General features: G+C 44.6%; 1 protein-coding gene across 1 annotated transcript in view; it reads left to right on the top strand.

Annotated features, from left to right (window-relative positions):
• LOC137528584 (histo-blood group ABO system transferase-like) overlaps positions 1 to 14480 on the top strand; it is a 107999-nt gene that overhangs the window by 72161 nt on the left and 21358 nt on the right. Inside the window, exon 5 of the mRNA XM_068249925.1 lies at positions 10038 to 10073. Coding sequence (XP_068106026.1) covers positions 10038 to 10073 — 36 coding nt within the window. The remainder of the gene's footprint in view (positions 1 to 10037; positions 10074 to 14480) is intronic.

Raw genomic sequence — 14480 nt, 5'->3', positions numbered from 1 at the left:
GTAATTTTATATTACCATTGTTATACTATTTAAAGCGCAAACCTTGTGTCAAACTCCTGCCCTGTCCTAATCTATCCTTTCACTCTAACCCTCCTACTCGGTTTTTGAAAAAAATGTTTTTTAATTGTTCTCTACAAAATTTCAAATTTTCATGTAATTACACGTTATTGCAAAATTACGTAACATAACCACGGATACATGTGAAATGAATTATGAATTTGGCAGAAATTTTGCATTACGATTTCGCATCATAAATTGGTCGAGTGTTGCACCGTGTTAGCCATCAGTAAAAACAAGCAGTTTTGAATCAGGATGATACCATTTATTGGCTAACTTAGAAAAAGGTGTAAGCTTTCGGCTATGAAGCCTTGATCAGACTGATTCCTGTATACTGACAAAATTTAGAACACAACTTATATACTCTGGACATTAAAAAGGAGATAAATTGTTCTGCAATAAAAGTCTTTGAATGCCTTAATTACAACAGCAAAAAGATACCACAGGGATGCTAGCTAAATTGGTTTTGTCAGTATAGAGGAGTCTGACAAAGGCTTCATAGCCGAAAGCTTACTCCTTTTCTTCTAAGTTAGAAGTCACAGGCAGGCTGCGCACGCATCTCCTGCTTGAGGGGCGGAGCGATCGCCGTTCCGGAGACTGTTACACGTGAAACCACCGTGTGTAAATCAGTACAGCGCTGCAATCAGCAACAGCGCTGTCCCGTTGGGGGACTTAGAAGCGATCAGCTGTGATAGGCTGGCGGGGGGAGGCAGGGAGGGAGGGAGGGGAAATCTTTAAAGAAATACGTATTAAAAAAATAAACAAAAATATTTGTAAAAAAATAAAATTAACATGGGGGGAGCGATCAGACCCCCCCAACAGAAAGCTCTGTTGGTGGGGAGAAAAGGGGGGGGGGGGGGGGAATAACTTGTGTGCTGTGTTGTGCGGCCCTGCAGCTTGGCCTTAAAGCTGCAGTGGCCAATTTTACATAAAATGGCCTGGTTGGTCACTAGGGGGGTTTAACACTGCAGTCCTCAAGAGGTTAAAATAACCTTTCAGCACTCTGAATTAGAAAAAGTACCAAAAAGTTGGTGAAAAACTTCTGTCTAAATTATTCTCAGTATTTTCTCGGGTGCTGGTGGCTTTAACCACCTTAGCGGTATGGACGAGCTCAGCTCGTCCATTACCGCCAGAGGGTGCCGCTCAGGCCCTGCGAGGCCGATTTTGATCAAATAAAGAGCAGCACACGCAGCCGGCACTTTGCCAGCCGCGTGTGCTGCCCGATCGCCGCCGCTCAGCGGCGAAAGAGGGTCCCCCCAGCCGCCTGAGCCCTGCGCAGCCGGAACAAATAGTTCCGGCCAGCGCTAAGGGCTGGATCGGAGGCGGCTGACGTCAGGACGTCGGCTGACGTCCATGACGTCACTCCGCTCGTCGCCATGGCGACAGGAGAAGCCAAACACGGAAGGCCGCTCATTGCGGCCTTCCGTGTTACTTTTGGCTGCCGGAGGCGATCAGAAGAACGCCTCCGGAGCGTCATCTAGTGGGCTTTCATGCAGCCAACTTTCAGTTGGCTGCATGAAATAGGTTTTTTTTTATTTAAAAAAAACCCTCATGCAGCTGCCCTGGCAATCTTAATAGAACGCCAGGGTGGTTAAAGGCTTTATATTGATAAGGTGGGAAAATATCACCTAGGAGAAAACGTAGGAGCAAAAGTGAATTGAATAAGAGCCTATAGGGGGCCACTAACCATACAATTGATCGTTTATGAATGATCCGTCATGAAAGACCAGAAGTGAATGTTTGGAACCACTAACGGAGAAAAATCTCCTAACCAATCCAATCAGATGAATGAAACCAATTTTTGGCAAAATGTATCGTTAGTGGCCAGTGCCACCTTAAAGAGACTCTGAAGTCTCAAAAAAACGTCTTTTTATTTCATAAATATGTTTAATATGTTATCCCTAACTAAACCTCTGCATCCCCGCCGCTCTAAACTATCTAAATTCCCCCTAACCCCCCCCTCCCTCTCCCCCGCAAAATCCACGACTTTCTTGGTCGTGAATTTTGCTGCCCTAAGCGCTTCCGTGTGAGGCAGAGCTATGAGCTGCAGCCCTGCCTCACACGTGTCTATCAGCGGCGGATCTCCGCCTCTCCCCCGCCCCTCTCAGTGAAGGAAGACTGAGAGGGGTGGGGAGAGGCGGCGATCTGGCGCTGACAGACGCGTGTGAGGCAGAGCTGCGGCTCACATCCCTGTCTCACACGGAAGCGCTGCCCGGATTGCCCCCCGTGGAGTTTGGGGGGGATTTAGATAGTTTACAGCGGCGAGAATGCGGCGGTTTAGTTAGGGATAACATAAGAACCATATTTTTGAAATAAAAAGACTTTTTAAGTCCAGTGTCCAGGTACAGCACCCAGTTCTGCTGCCTTCAAATATACCAGTAATTTATAAATGAATATTGTAAAAAATAAGTAATTTTATTCATTGAGTTACAATGAATGCGGGTGTAATTGTCCACAGAAGATAACCAACACGTAGATATCGCTCAATGCACCTGATAACACCTAGCATAGAACACAGATTACCATATTTTTCGGACTATAAGACGCTTCTGACCATAAGACACACCCAGGTTTAAAGGACAAAAACCAGGGGAAAATGTATACTAAACTTGGTGCATTGATGGTGAAGGGGCATCTTGTGGATTATGACCCCTTTGTACCTTGTGCCTCCTTGTACCTTTTGTGTCTCCCTGTGTCCTTCTCTGTCTCCCTTGTGTCCTCCTGTGTCCCCCTTGTGTCCTCCTGTGTCCCCCTTGAGTCTGCCATTGTCCTCCTTGTGTCCTCCTCTATGCCCCTTCGTGTCCCCGTGTCCTCTGTTTGTCCCCGTGTCCTCCTCTGCATGGGCACAGTACAGGGAGTCCCCGACATTGCAGCGGGCTGGAGGTTCGTATTGGCAGGCGTTCACAAGTCAGGAACTCCCTGCATTTGGACTATAAGATGCAGTGACTCCCCCCCCCCACACACACACACACTTTTGGGGGAGAAAAGGTGAGTCTTATAGTCCAAAAAATACAGTAAATTTTTATTTTTTACGCCTTCAAATTTTTGTGAAGACACAATGGTGCTTTGATGCACATAACTGCAGTAATGTTGCTGTGTGCAGACAGTGTACGGTAATATTACTGTTACTACCTACCAGTACCACCAGCTGGTTACCGTGAGTTATGCTATTAGTGTGACCCTTGCAACTCAAATAACATGAGCATTGCTAGGGTAAGGCCATTAGGTGCTATATACAGAGTCATCATTCTGATTCTGATACACTCTTATAAAACCGTTTAGGTGAAACATGTTGGTCCTTTCCTGGTTCTTCTCCCTTTCATGCAGCAGGATTGTACTTACAGTATTTGTACTTGAAGGATACCTTAGCACTAGCTTAAATTCAACAATTATCCCTAATGTGTGTTTGGGGAGCTGTGTGGATCCTTACTGCACCTCCCATGCCCTGACATCTCTCTCCGTTCTCTGATAAAAATCCAATTCCTCCTCTTCCTGGTCGGCACGGTCGGTGACCTCTGACCCAGATATACGATGTTACGATGGGGCACCTTGTGACCGGGATTCCCGGTGAGGACATATTACGTAAGTGAATTCGCGTGGCACCATAGCAGACATACTGCGCAAGCACAGCTCAGTATGTCCGGGGTTGGAGCTCACCGACCATGTCGACCAGGAAGAGGAGGAGTTGGATTATTACCGGAGAACGGAGGGAGATCCCGGGGCATGGGAGGTGTGGTTAGGATCAGCACTGCTTTCCATTGACACATTAAGCGTCCTTTTTGAATTTAATTTAGTGCTAAAGTATCCTGTAAAGTAAGTGTAGGGATGTTACAATGTCACGTTTTCATAAAAATCCTCAAAAGTATGTAAAAGCAACTGTCACTGAATAAATTAAAGCTACTCAAAAAGGTTGGGTGAGCCAACAGATAGCAATGATTCTGTTAGTTATAGTGAAAGTCTTTTTATACATTTTTACCTTATACAGTACAGTACTTTGCATTGAATATTTTCTGTAAATGTGTTTGGATTGTTGAACAAAACATCTGAGTCTCAGGTTCCATACTCATTTGGGGCTTCCTCCAGCCCACTTGAGGCTTCTTGGTCCCTCGCAGTCTCTCCGGGCCAATCCTGTCCCCCGCTGGATGGCCCAGTACTGTGGCCGAGTCGTGCTTCAGAACAACTGCCAAGGCGCAGAATGGTCCAGGTGAGGGAGTGGGATGGAGGACCGTGCACGGCAGGGCCACGCACATGTGACGATGAGTGACTAGGCCAGATTACTGGTTATCCATCTGGGGACATGAGCGGCCTGGAGAGACAGCGAGGGACTGAGTGGCCTCAAGTGGGCTGGAGGAGGCCCCAGGTGAGTATAAAACCTGAGATGTAGTTCATCTGAGTTGCACTTTAATCCTTATGGGGATATAAGAGTGCTTTGGATTACAAGCATGTTCCTGGAATGAATTACCATATATACTCGAATACAAGTCAACCTCATGTATAAGTCGACTCCAATATTTGACCCTCTTAAGCTGGAATTGTTTATTGACCTAAGTATAAGTCTATAATTCCCAAACTAAGCAGCGCTCCAGAACCCAATTAGCTAAAAGTCAAACAGAACCTAGTGAAAGTCCACCATAAGCAGCAAAAGTCCCTCTGCCTGTGGCCTGTTGGATTTCCCGGTTTCCACTGTTTGAACTCCGCTCAGGTTCAACACGTCATATAGAAAAGGAATAAAGAAAGAGAAGGACCAATGGTGTCAATCCGTTTGGCTGTTTAAATTCACCACCACCTTTTCCCTTATTGCAATAACCGTGTTCTCCTTTAATACTATTACACCTTCTGTGAGCACCTCGACACACCCCCACCGTGTCTGCACCCACCCAATAAGCCTCCTTAATTCTCCGGAGGTAGGATTTATAGCATGTGGGGGATATATAAGCAGACTCCAATATTCCAGCTCCAATCGATACCACTACGACTAAAAAGAATCTATATAGTGTAAAGCCATTTTTTCATAAAACGTTAAAAAATCAGACCGCACTCACAATTGGTTGACTTGGGAATAGCGCATATAACATCGTTGGGTCCCCGGGTGACCACTCTGTCAATAGCCGCCTTGAATCCCCACGTCTCCGATTTCCTGGTCTGCTACTTCCGCATCTGCCGACAGCTTCTAGCGTAGCTTGCAATAAGGGAAAAGGTGGTGGTGAATTTAAACAGCCAAACGGATTTACACCATTGGACCTTCTCTTTCTTTATCCCTTTTCTATATGACGTGTTGAACCTGAGCTGAGTTCAAGCAGTGGAAACCGGGAAATCCAACAGGCCACAGGCGGAGGGACTTTTGCTGCTTATGGTGGACTTTCACCAGGTTCTGTTTGACTTTTAGCTAATTGGGTTCTGGAGCGCTGCTTAGTTTGGGAATTATATATGGTACTATCATACATCAGATGGTTTAAAAGCGTGCACTACGTATATGAAAAGTGTTTAGTGTTATACCTTCCATAAGCGCAATTGTTTTGTTTCCTGAATTCTAAGTATAAGTCTACCCAGCAAAGTTAATGGCTGCACTTGGGGACCAAAAAGAATTAACAGTTGCATTTGTGGACCAGGTTAAAGGCTGCACTGCATACAGTATTGCAGCCATTAACCCCTCCTGTCCCTTAAGTGAAGCCAATAACTCCTTCATGCACCCAAGAGAAGCAATTATTCACGTCCCCCTACTGCAGCCCAGTATTTCCCCCTGACCGTTCCCTTGTTAATTGTTGTGGCCAGGACTTTTAGACCTGTGTTTTCTTGGCTTTTCTTTTATCAAGAAAGTGTCAATTACTACTGGGTAAATTGCTGCAAATGGGAATGTCACTAATAGTACACACATTACTCACTGTACTCAGTGTTGCCCGTGACTCGTGTATAAGTCCACCCCTATACATTTATTTAGTCAGACCTACATTTCTAGACTTATACTCGAGTATATATGTCCATTTCATGCTGCATTTAGACGAGGGACTGAAGAAATAATGAGTAAAGACTTTTGCAGGTGAAAATATATTATTATTATCATAATCAGTCTTTTATATATATTTTCCTCTTTTGTGGTATAATATTGTACAATGTAGGAAACACATACAGCGGTGATAAAAGTCGTAAGTGTAACAAAGACTAATACACAACATGTTTAGCACAACGTACAGCAATTACATAAGACAACAGAGAACCCAGCCCTTGCAAACGTAAAACTTAAAGCTTGTATAAATAGTTGTCTCATGTCAGCACCTGGCTTTAGATTATGAACACCCAATTAAGTAGTGATGTGACCGTGTCAATGGAAGGGCGAAGCGTGGATAATATGGATAATACCCTCCCTGTGTCACCTTATTTACAAACTCAGCGTTCCATTTTCGAGGCCCAACCTGAGATATATTTGTTTAATGCACTCATTATGATGATGATCCAGAATGTGATGGCGTGACTATCAATACATTTTGATTTAATTTGCTGCTCATGATATAATAAGGCACCCCTTGTAAATAAGTCCTAACACACACACACACACACTCTTTGAAAAGCGATTTTCTGAGCGCTTTCCGGGGCAAAGAGTTCACTTCCTGACAAACATTGCTACACAAAAGCGCTTAGAAAAAAACATTTTTCTAGGCGTAAATCACTCTGAAAACACTTAGAAATCGCTTTCAAAATCACTCAGTAAATTGCTTAGGGCTTGCGATAGCTCTGGCAATTTATAATGTGAACAAGGCCTAAGAGCGATTGGCAATGCAAGCAAAAATGTTTGTGAAATTTTGACTTGATATACAAGCAACGTCTTAATATACAAGCAATAAATAAATAAATACATGTGTCATGTCAGCACAATTGAGCCGATAGTTCTTCTCCCTTTGGCGCTGCAGGATTGTACTTAATCTGAGTTTAGAGACTGTGCAAAGTCACATTTCTATGAAATCCTCAAAAGTATCTATAATTAGAGATGGCCCAAATAGTTTGCCGGCACTATTCAGCGAAGATCAGGTATTCGTGCTCACCACGAGTGGCCAGCACATGGCGCTATTAGACCCGCCCCCATACATTATCAATGGGCTAAACTTTGACCCCTTACATATATATATGTGTGTGTGTGTATGTTAGGCCTTATTTACAGGGAATGTCTTATTATCCATGAGCATTAAATAAAAATACACATTTATTCAAATATAGTCACGCCATCACATTCTGGATAATCGTCATAACGAGTGCATAAAATTGGCGCAAGGAAAAATGGGCGACCGTTTTTGTTCATAAAATTATTGTTTAATATCTATTGATGTTCTAGGTTTTTAAAGTGTAAATAGTGTCAATTATCATAATAAATTATTGGTACATATTAACAACATTTTTCTATAACGTAACCTAACCCTACTCTCACACAGAACCCCCCCCCCTGATGTTTAACCCTAAAACCCCCCTTCCTAACACCTAACCCTAAACCCCCCCCTTCCTGATGCCTAACCCTAAAATCCCTCCTTTTTGATGCCTAACCCAAAAATCCCCCTTCCTGACACCTAACCCAAAAATCCCCCTTCCTGACACCTAACCCTAAACCCCCCTTCCTAACCTTATAATGTTCCAAATGATACATTTCAAAATGATAATTTTCAAAAATGAATAATTTGTAAATACAAAACATTAAAAGACGTCAAAAACGATAAAGTTCTAATTTTCAAAACGCTAGAAAAATTAAAAAACTATAATGTAATTTTGAAAACAATAATTATCGCATGCCCAAATTTCTGCTTTGGGTGCTTGATAGCTGATATATGCATTGCTACTCGGAGGGGGAATAGTATTTAACGCTGACGGGGTGTTTAGTGGCAGCAGGGTGAGCTGTCATTCGGCTCCCCCTGCGCCCAACTCACCGACGGCCGTACAACACGTACGTCTTTGAGAACCTAACTACCATGCTAAATCTTAGGATGCTTTGAAGGGGTTCTTATCTTTAACCTGCCTGGCGTTCTATTAAGATCGCCAGGCAGGCTGCGGGAGGGTTTTTTTTTAATAAAAAAAAAACTATTTCATGCAGCCAACTGAAAGTTGGCTGCATGAAAGCCCACTAGAGGGCGCTCCGGAGGCGATCTTCCGATCGCCTCCGGCGCCCAGAATAAACAAGGAAGGCCGCAATGAGCGGCCTTCCTTGTTTTGCTTATATCGTCGCCATAGCGACGAGCGGAGTGACGTCATCGACGTCAGCCGACGTCCTGACGTCAGCCGCCTCCGATCCAGCCCTTAGCGCTGGCCGGAACTTTTTGTTCCGGCTGCGCAGGGCTCAGGCGGCTAGGGGGGCCCTCTTTCGCCGCTGCTCGCGGCGAATCGCCGCAGAGCGGCGGCGATCAGGCAGCACACGCGGCTGGCAAAGTGCCGGCTGCGTGTGCTGCTTTTTATTTCAGCCAAATCGGCCCAGCAGGGCCTGAGCGGCAGGCTCCGGCGGTACTGGACGAGCTGAGCTCGTCCAGACCGCCCAGCAGGTTAAAGATACAAAGCTGCTCCCAACAAGTTATAGATGGGGTGGGGTGGGGGGGGGTCACAAGCAGAGACGTAACAATAGGGGAACAGGCTCTGCAGTCACAAAGGGCTCTGGGTTATTGGGGTCCCCAACTTCTACCCTCCCTTTCTCTGATACAGGGCCCCTCTCCAGAGCCAGTGGAGAACCAAATTCTGACTTTTGAAGCAGAATTTCGCAATTTTGAGTTGAAATTAGGAATTCATGGAATTCCTGCACAAAAATTCTGAAAGTTGTGTGAAATTCCTGTAATGTGCACATTTAACATTTTTTTTTTTGCAGATGAAAATTCTAAGCAAAAAAGCGACGATTCTAAGTGAACTATGAAAATAGTTTTGCGAATTTGCACTTACCATAATTATTGTTACGGCTAGTGTGGAAATATTTTCACCATAAGTTACAATTTCGCTGTTTTTGCAATGCTGATTCAGGATCTGCAAAATTTGTTAGGAATTCCATGCAAATTTTTGGAACGCCGCAGCAATTCCAACCACCCCTAATTGGGTGGAAGGCGGTGGGGGAATCAGTTTTCCAGGGCAGCTTCATGGTTTGTAGTTATACCAAGAGTTCTGTTGAAAGATGTGCCCCAGTGGCTCATGTGCAATTAACATAACTTTTTCTCCTGAGTTTTCTCCTAGGAGATAATTACCATCTTTAAAAAACTTTTCAGGATTTTGTCAGTTGAAAAAAGGACCCAAAGGTGGGGGGAAAACTACTATCAAAATTATTTTGTGTATTCTCTTGCTTGCTGGTGGTTTAAAACCTCCCTGGCATTCTGATTCCCGCGGCCGTGCGGCCGTAGAAGGTTTTTTTTTACCCTATTTTTTTCTATCATGTAGCTAGCCTAGTGCTAGCTACATGATTCCCCCCTCCCTGCGGCGTCCCCCCAGCATCTCCGATCGCCACCGGCGCCCATGTACAACAGGAAATCCCGTTCTGAAAGGGATTTCCTGTATGGGCTTCCCCCGTCGCCATGGTGACGATCGTAATGACGTCATTGACGTCGTGACGTCAGGTCAGGGGGAGTCCCGATCCACCCCACAGCGCAGCCTGGCGGTGAATGGCCAGGCTGCGCACGGGGTCTGCGGGGGGGGGGCTTCTTTTGCGGCGGGTAGCGGCGCATCAGCGGCGATCGGAAACAAACACACAGCTAGCAAAAGTGCTAGCTGCGTGTTTGAAATAAAAATTGTCCAAATCGGTCCACCATGGCCTCAGCAGTGCCCTGTGGCGTTACTGGACGAGCTGAGCTCGTCCGTAACGCCCAGGAGGTTAAAAATCATTTTATGACAAGGTGTAAAAATATCACCCAGGAGAAAATAAAGGAGAGAAAGTGAATTGCATATGGCCCATTGTGTCTATTGTGTCATATTTGGTACCAAAGTCATCCACTGGTTTTCTAACTCATGTCAACTCTCTACCATCTTCTTTACAGAATGCAGTATGAACAGCCACAGACTATGAAGCCCCCGTAAGTATTTTTGCTCAACAGGATTATTTTTAAGTAGCATTCTCAAATCCTGGCTACAGACCGTTAGAAGCTGCTTTTATCATATCGCCGACTACCTGAATATTATCAATTGAAATGGCCATTGAGTTGCCAATTTATTCGGTTTGCAGGCAAATTTAATCCAAACAGTATACAACTTGGACTCAGGCTCCTACTCCACAGGCATTGGTTAAGGGAGTCATTAGGGTTAGATATTGGTTGGGGGTCAGTTAGAGTTAGGCATCGGTGTGGAGGGGACAGGCATTGGTTGGAAGCTCAGTTAGGGTTAGGTATTGGGAGGGGGGGAGGGGGCTTCGCTTAAAGGATATCCGAGTTGAAAATTGACTTATGAGTTAATCAATTGTATCTATCCTCCTTCTTCTAAAAATTACTTTTTTTAGTTATCCCACAGTTTTATTTTATATTTAAATCTACTTTTTACGTTTTTACTGTTTCATTGCCTCTTCTCAATGACACATTCATTGAAGTATGCCAGAGCTAAAATCTGTGAACCATTGACCTTTTTTATCTCTTTCCTACTCTCAGAAGCCATTTACTTCCAGGAAAGTGTTATATGCCTGCAATTCCTTATCATTGAGGGTTACGTTATAGTCCACCCCGGTCCCTGACCTAGACAGAAACTGTCACTTGCATACCTGATTTTTAACTCTTTCAGGCAGAGAAATAAAAAAAGGAACACAGCCTAGTTATTTGTGTGCTAGGCACTGTACATACACATCTCGTCATGTCACATGTTACCTTGGAGGTCCCATCAATGGGGGGTGGAGGGGTTGGTTAAGGTTAGGCACACATAGAGGAAGTGTTTGAGTGAAAATTAGGTTCAGGTTAGGCGAAAGTAGAATGTCTGTATAAATTACAGATATTTTACTATCGTAATTACATGGAGCCTAATATCGGTAATTGTACCAAAATTCTACTGGCGGCGGTTATCTCAGATCCCCACATTTCCTTGCCCCTCATTGTCATATGTGCCTCCTATCTCCTCTCCCCTTGTGTCACTCTCCTGCGGTGCCCCTATGTCATCACATGGGAGATGTAGGCACCAGAGGAGATACCAGGGACAATACTGATATTGCCAGCGATGCACCCTGGGTACTGACGCAGCGAGTCTCTCCAGAGAAGGATTATAGGTCAGGATTATAATGACGCTGCACAAGGCAACAACAATATGCAGTAACTCTGCTAATGAGTTCCAGGAAACACAACCTGTCCTTACATCATGCGATGCACTAAAAAACTAGCAGGTGGCGCTAGTTCTCAAAAAATGTAATTTACTCAAAACGTCCATTACAGTTCGTTGATATGAACCCTTTTACAAAATCGGACTCTCCAAAGAATGTACACATTAGTACAAAATGAAAAGCATATATTAATCAAAATATTGTGTAACTACAATCGCATTTTGGAGAGACAGTGTACTTCCTAAAATCCCTTCCTTAGCACCATAATTATTATGATTTGGAATTTATATAGCACTGACATATTCAGCAGCGCTGTACTTGTCACTTAACTGTCCCTCAGAGGAGCTCACAATCTAATCCCTAGCATAGTCATATGTCTATGTATGTATCGTGTAGTATATGTATTGTAGTCTAGGGCCAATTTAGGGGAAGCCAATTAACTTATCTGTATGTTTTTGGTATGCTGAAGGAACCAGAGTGCCCAGAGAAAACCCACACAGACACGAGGAGAGCATACAAACTCTGTGCAGATAGTGCCCTGGCTGGGATTCAAATCGGGAAACGAGCAGTGTTGATCGGATACCTCATTATCCTATTCGAGTTTGGTCGAATTCGGATAGTAAACTATCCGAATTCACTCGAAGTTCGATATTCGATTTAATCAAATATCCGATTCGAACTCGGATATGCGACGTCACTATCCGAGTCTGTATTTGAGTAAAATATTTGAGCTTGCCTTAAATAGCTTTTAAAACTTGTATTGGAGGTCAATGATGCATGAAACCACCTTTTTTTATGAAGAAAAACATCAAGTGATTATGTGGTGATGTAGTAGTTATAAAAAAGGTATCAAAAATAGTAAATTAACTTCATGAACTACTACTACTACTACTTCTCCTTCTTCTCCTCCTCCTCCTCCTCCTTCTCCTTTTCTTCCTCCTCCTCCTCCTCCTCCTTCTCCTCCTCCTCCTCCTCCTTCTCCTTCTCCTCTTCCTTCTCCTTCTTCTCTTCCTTCTCCTCTTCCGTCTCCTTCTCCTCTTCCTTCTCCTCCTCCTCTTCCTTCTCCTCTTCCTTTTTTCCTTTTCCTTTTGCTTTTCCTTCTCCTTCTCCTTTCCCTTCTCCTTCTCCTCTTCCTTCTCCTTCTCCTCTTCCTTCTCCTCTTCCTCTTTCTCTTCCTTTTCCTTCTTCTTCTCCTTCTCCTTTCTTCTTCTCCTTCTTTCTTCTTCTCCTTCTCCTTTCTTCTTCTCCTTCTCCTTTCTTCTTCTCCTTCTCCTTTCTTCTTCTCCTTCTTTCTTCTTCTCCTTCTCCTTTCTTCTTCTCCTTCTCCTTTCTTCTTCTCCTTCTCCTTTCTTCTTCTCCTTTTCCTTTCTTCTTCTCCTTCTCCTTTCTTCTTCTTCTTTCTTCATTCTTCTTCTCTATCATTATATTATGTGTCTTGGTTTTCCTTTCTTTTGTAATATTTTTTTTTACTTCATTTGTGGAAATATTTTATTTTAATAACATCATAGTTATATTTGTGTTGATGGCATAATAGGTAGTGGCACATTGCAAGCCACAGCGCCTTTTTCTGTGTACCCTGGCGGTGGTAAAACACAGACATCAGCAGGAGGAGGAAGTAGTTGCAGCTATTGTAGTGTGGTAATAGCTGGTAGGAGAGTGGGTGGCAGCAGAAAATAGTTCTTCTTCTGTTCTTCCTGGCAGTGGTAGCAGCACACAGACAACAGAAGCTCAATGCAGCTACAGGAGGAGGAGTAGTGTGAGTCAGGCAGTGTGATGTGACTGACATAATAGGCCCTGGGTCCTAGCGGTGGTACCAGGGCCGTAAATAAACACCATGAGGTTCCAGACAGCGGTCGTGAAGCCCACATTGTGTCCAATACACAATTGAGACAGCACAGTTTTCAAACCGAACACCTCTAAAATAATTTAATTATTGTTTTGTTTTTTTTCAAAATAATGCAGCTATTTGTGAGCGTAAATAGCTGGTGGCGCATGGGCAGCAGCACCTTATAATGTGTTCCCTGGCAGTGGAAACATACAGACAGCAGGAGGAAATACAGCAGCAGGCAGCGTGAGGAGGATGAGTGTGTGGCAGATTGGCAGCAGGCAGCAGGCAGGAGGGCAGGCAGCGAGACATAATAGGCCCTGGGTCCTAGCGGTGGTATCAGGGCCGTAAATAAACACCATGAGGTTCCAGACAGCGGTCGTGAAGCCCACATTGTGTCCAATACACAATTGAGACAGCACAGTTTTCAACCCGGAAACCTCTAAAATAATTTAATTATTGTTTTTTTTTTTCAAAATAATGCAGCTATTTGTGAGCGTAAATAGCTGGTGGCGCATGAGCAGCAGCACCTTGTAATGTGTTCCCTGGCAGTGGAAACATACAGACAGCAGGAGGAAATACAGCAGCAGGCAGCGTGAGGAGGATGAGTGTGTGGCAGACTGGCAGCAGGCAGCAGGCAGGAGGGCAGGCAGCGAGACATAATAGGCCCTGGGTCCTAGCGGTGGTTCCAGGGCCGTAAATAAACACCATGAGGTTCCAGACAGCAGTCGTGAAGCCCACATTGTGTCCAATACACAATTGGGACAGCACAGTTTTCAACCCGGACACCTCTAAAATAATAACACAAAATTATTACAATTTTTTTTTCAGAAATGCAGCTATTTTTGAGCGTAAATAGCTGGTGGCGCATGGGCAGCAGCACTTTTTAATGTGTTCCCTGGCAGTGGAGACACAGACAGCAGGAAGAAATACAGCAGCAGCAGCAGGTGTAATGTGTGTGTGCCACTTCATGTCCCCCTCTCGCCGACAACAGGGGCCAGGAATTCGCCTTCCACCCAAGCCTGGTTCATTTTGAGAAACGTCAGTCTGTCCACAGACTTGTGAGACAGACGAGATCGCTTCTCAGTGACGACTCCACTGGCTGCACTGAAGCAACGCTCTGACAGTACGCTGGAAGGGGGCAGGAGAGCACTTCCAGGGCGTACTGCGCAAGCTCGCTCCAGATCGGCAGGTGCTTGACCCAATACTCCATGGGATCAACAGGGGCAACGCTGTCAAGCCCGCTGAAGGACCCCATGTAGTCAGCCACCATGCGGGTCAAGCGCTGTCTGTGACTGGAGAAGGATGCTGCTGCAGGCACCTCCTCTCTAGCCCCTGGCAGCTGTACACTCATGTAGAGCT

This window comes from Hyperolius riggenbachi, chromosome 8 (assembly GCF_040937935.1).
Source record: "Hyperolius riggenbachi isolate aHypRig1 chromosome 8, aHypRig1.pri, whole genome shotgun sequence".
Taxonomy (NCBI): Eukaryota; Metazoa; Chordata; class Amphibia; order Anura; family Hyperoliidae; genus Hyperolius; species Hyperolius riggenbachi.
The sequence above is the reverse complement of the archived record's forward strand: the minus strand, read 5'-3'. Positions and strand labels throughout refer to the sequence as shown.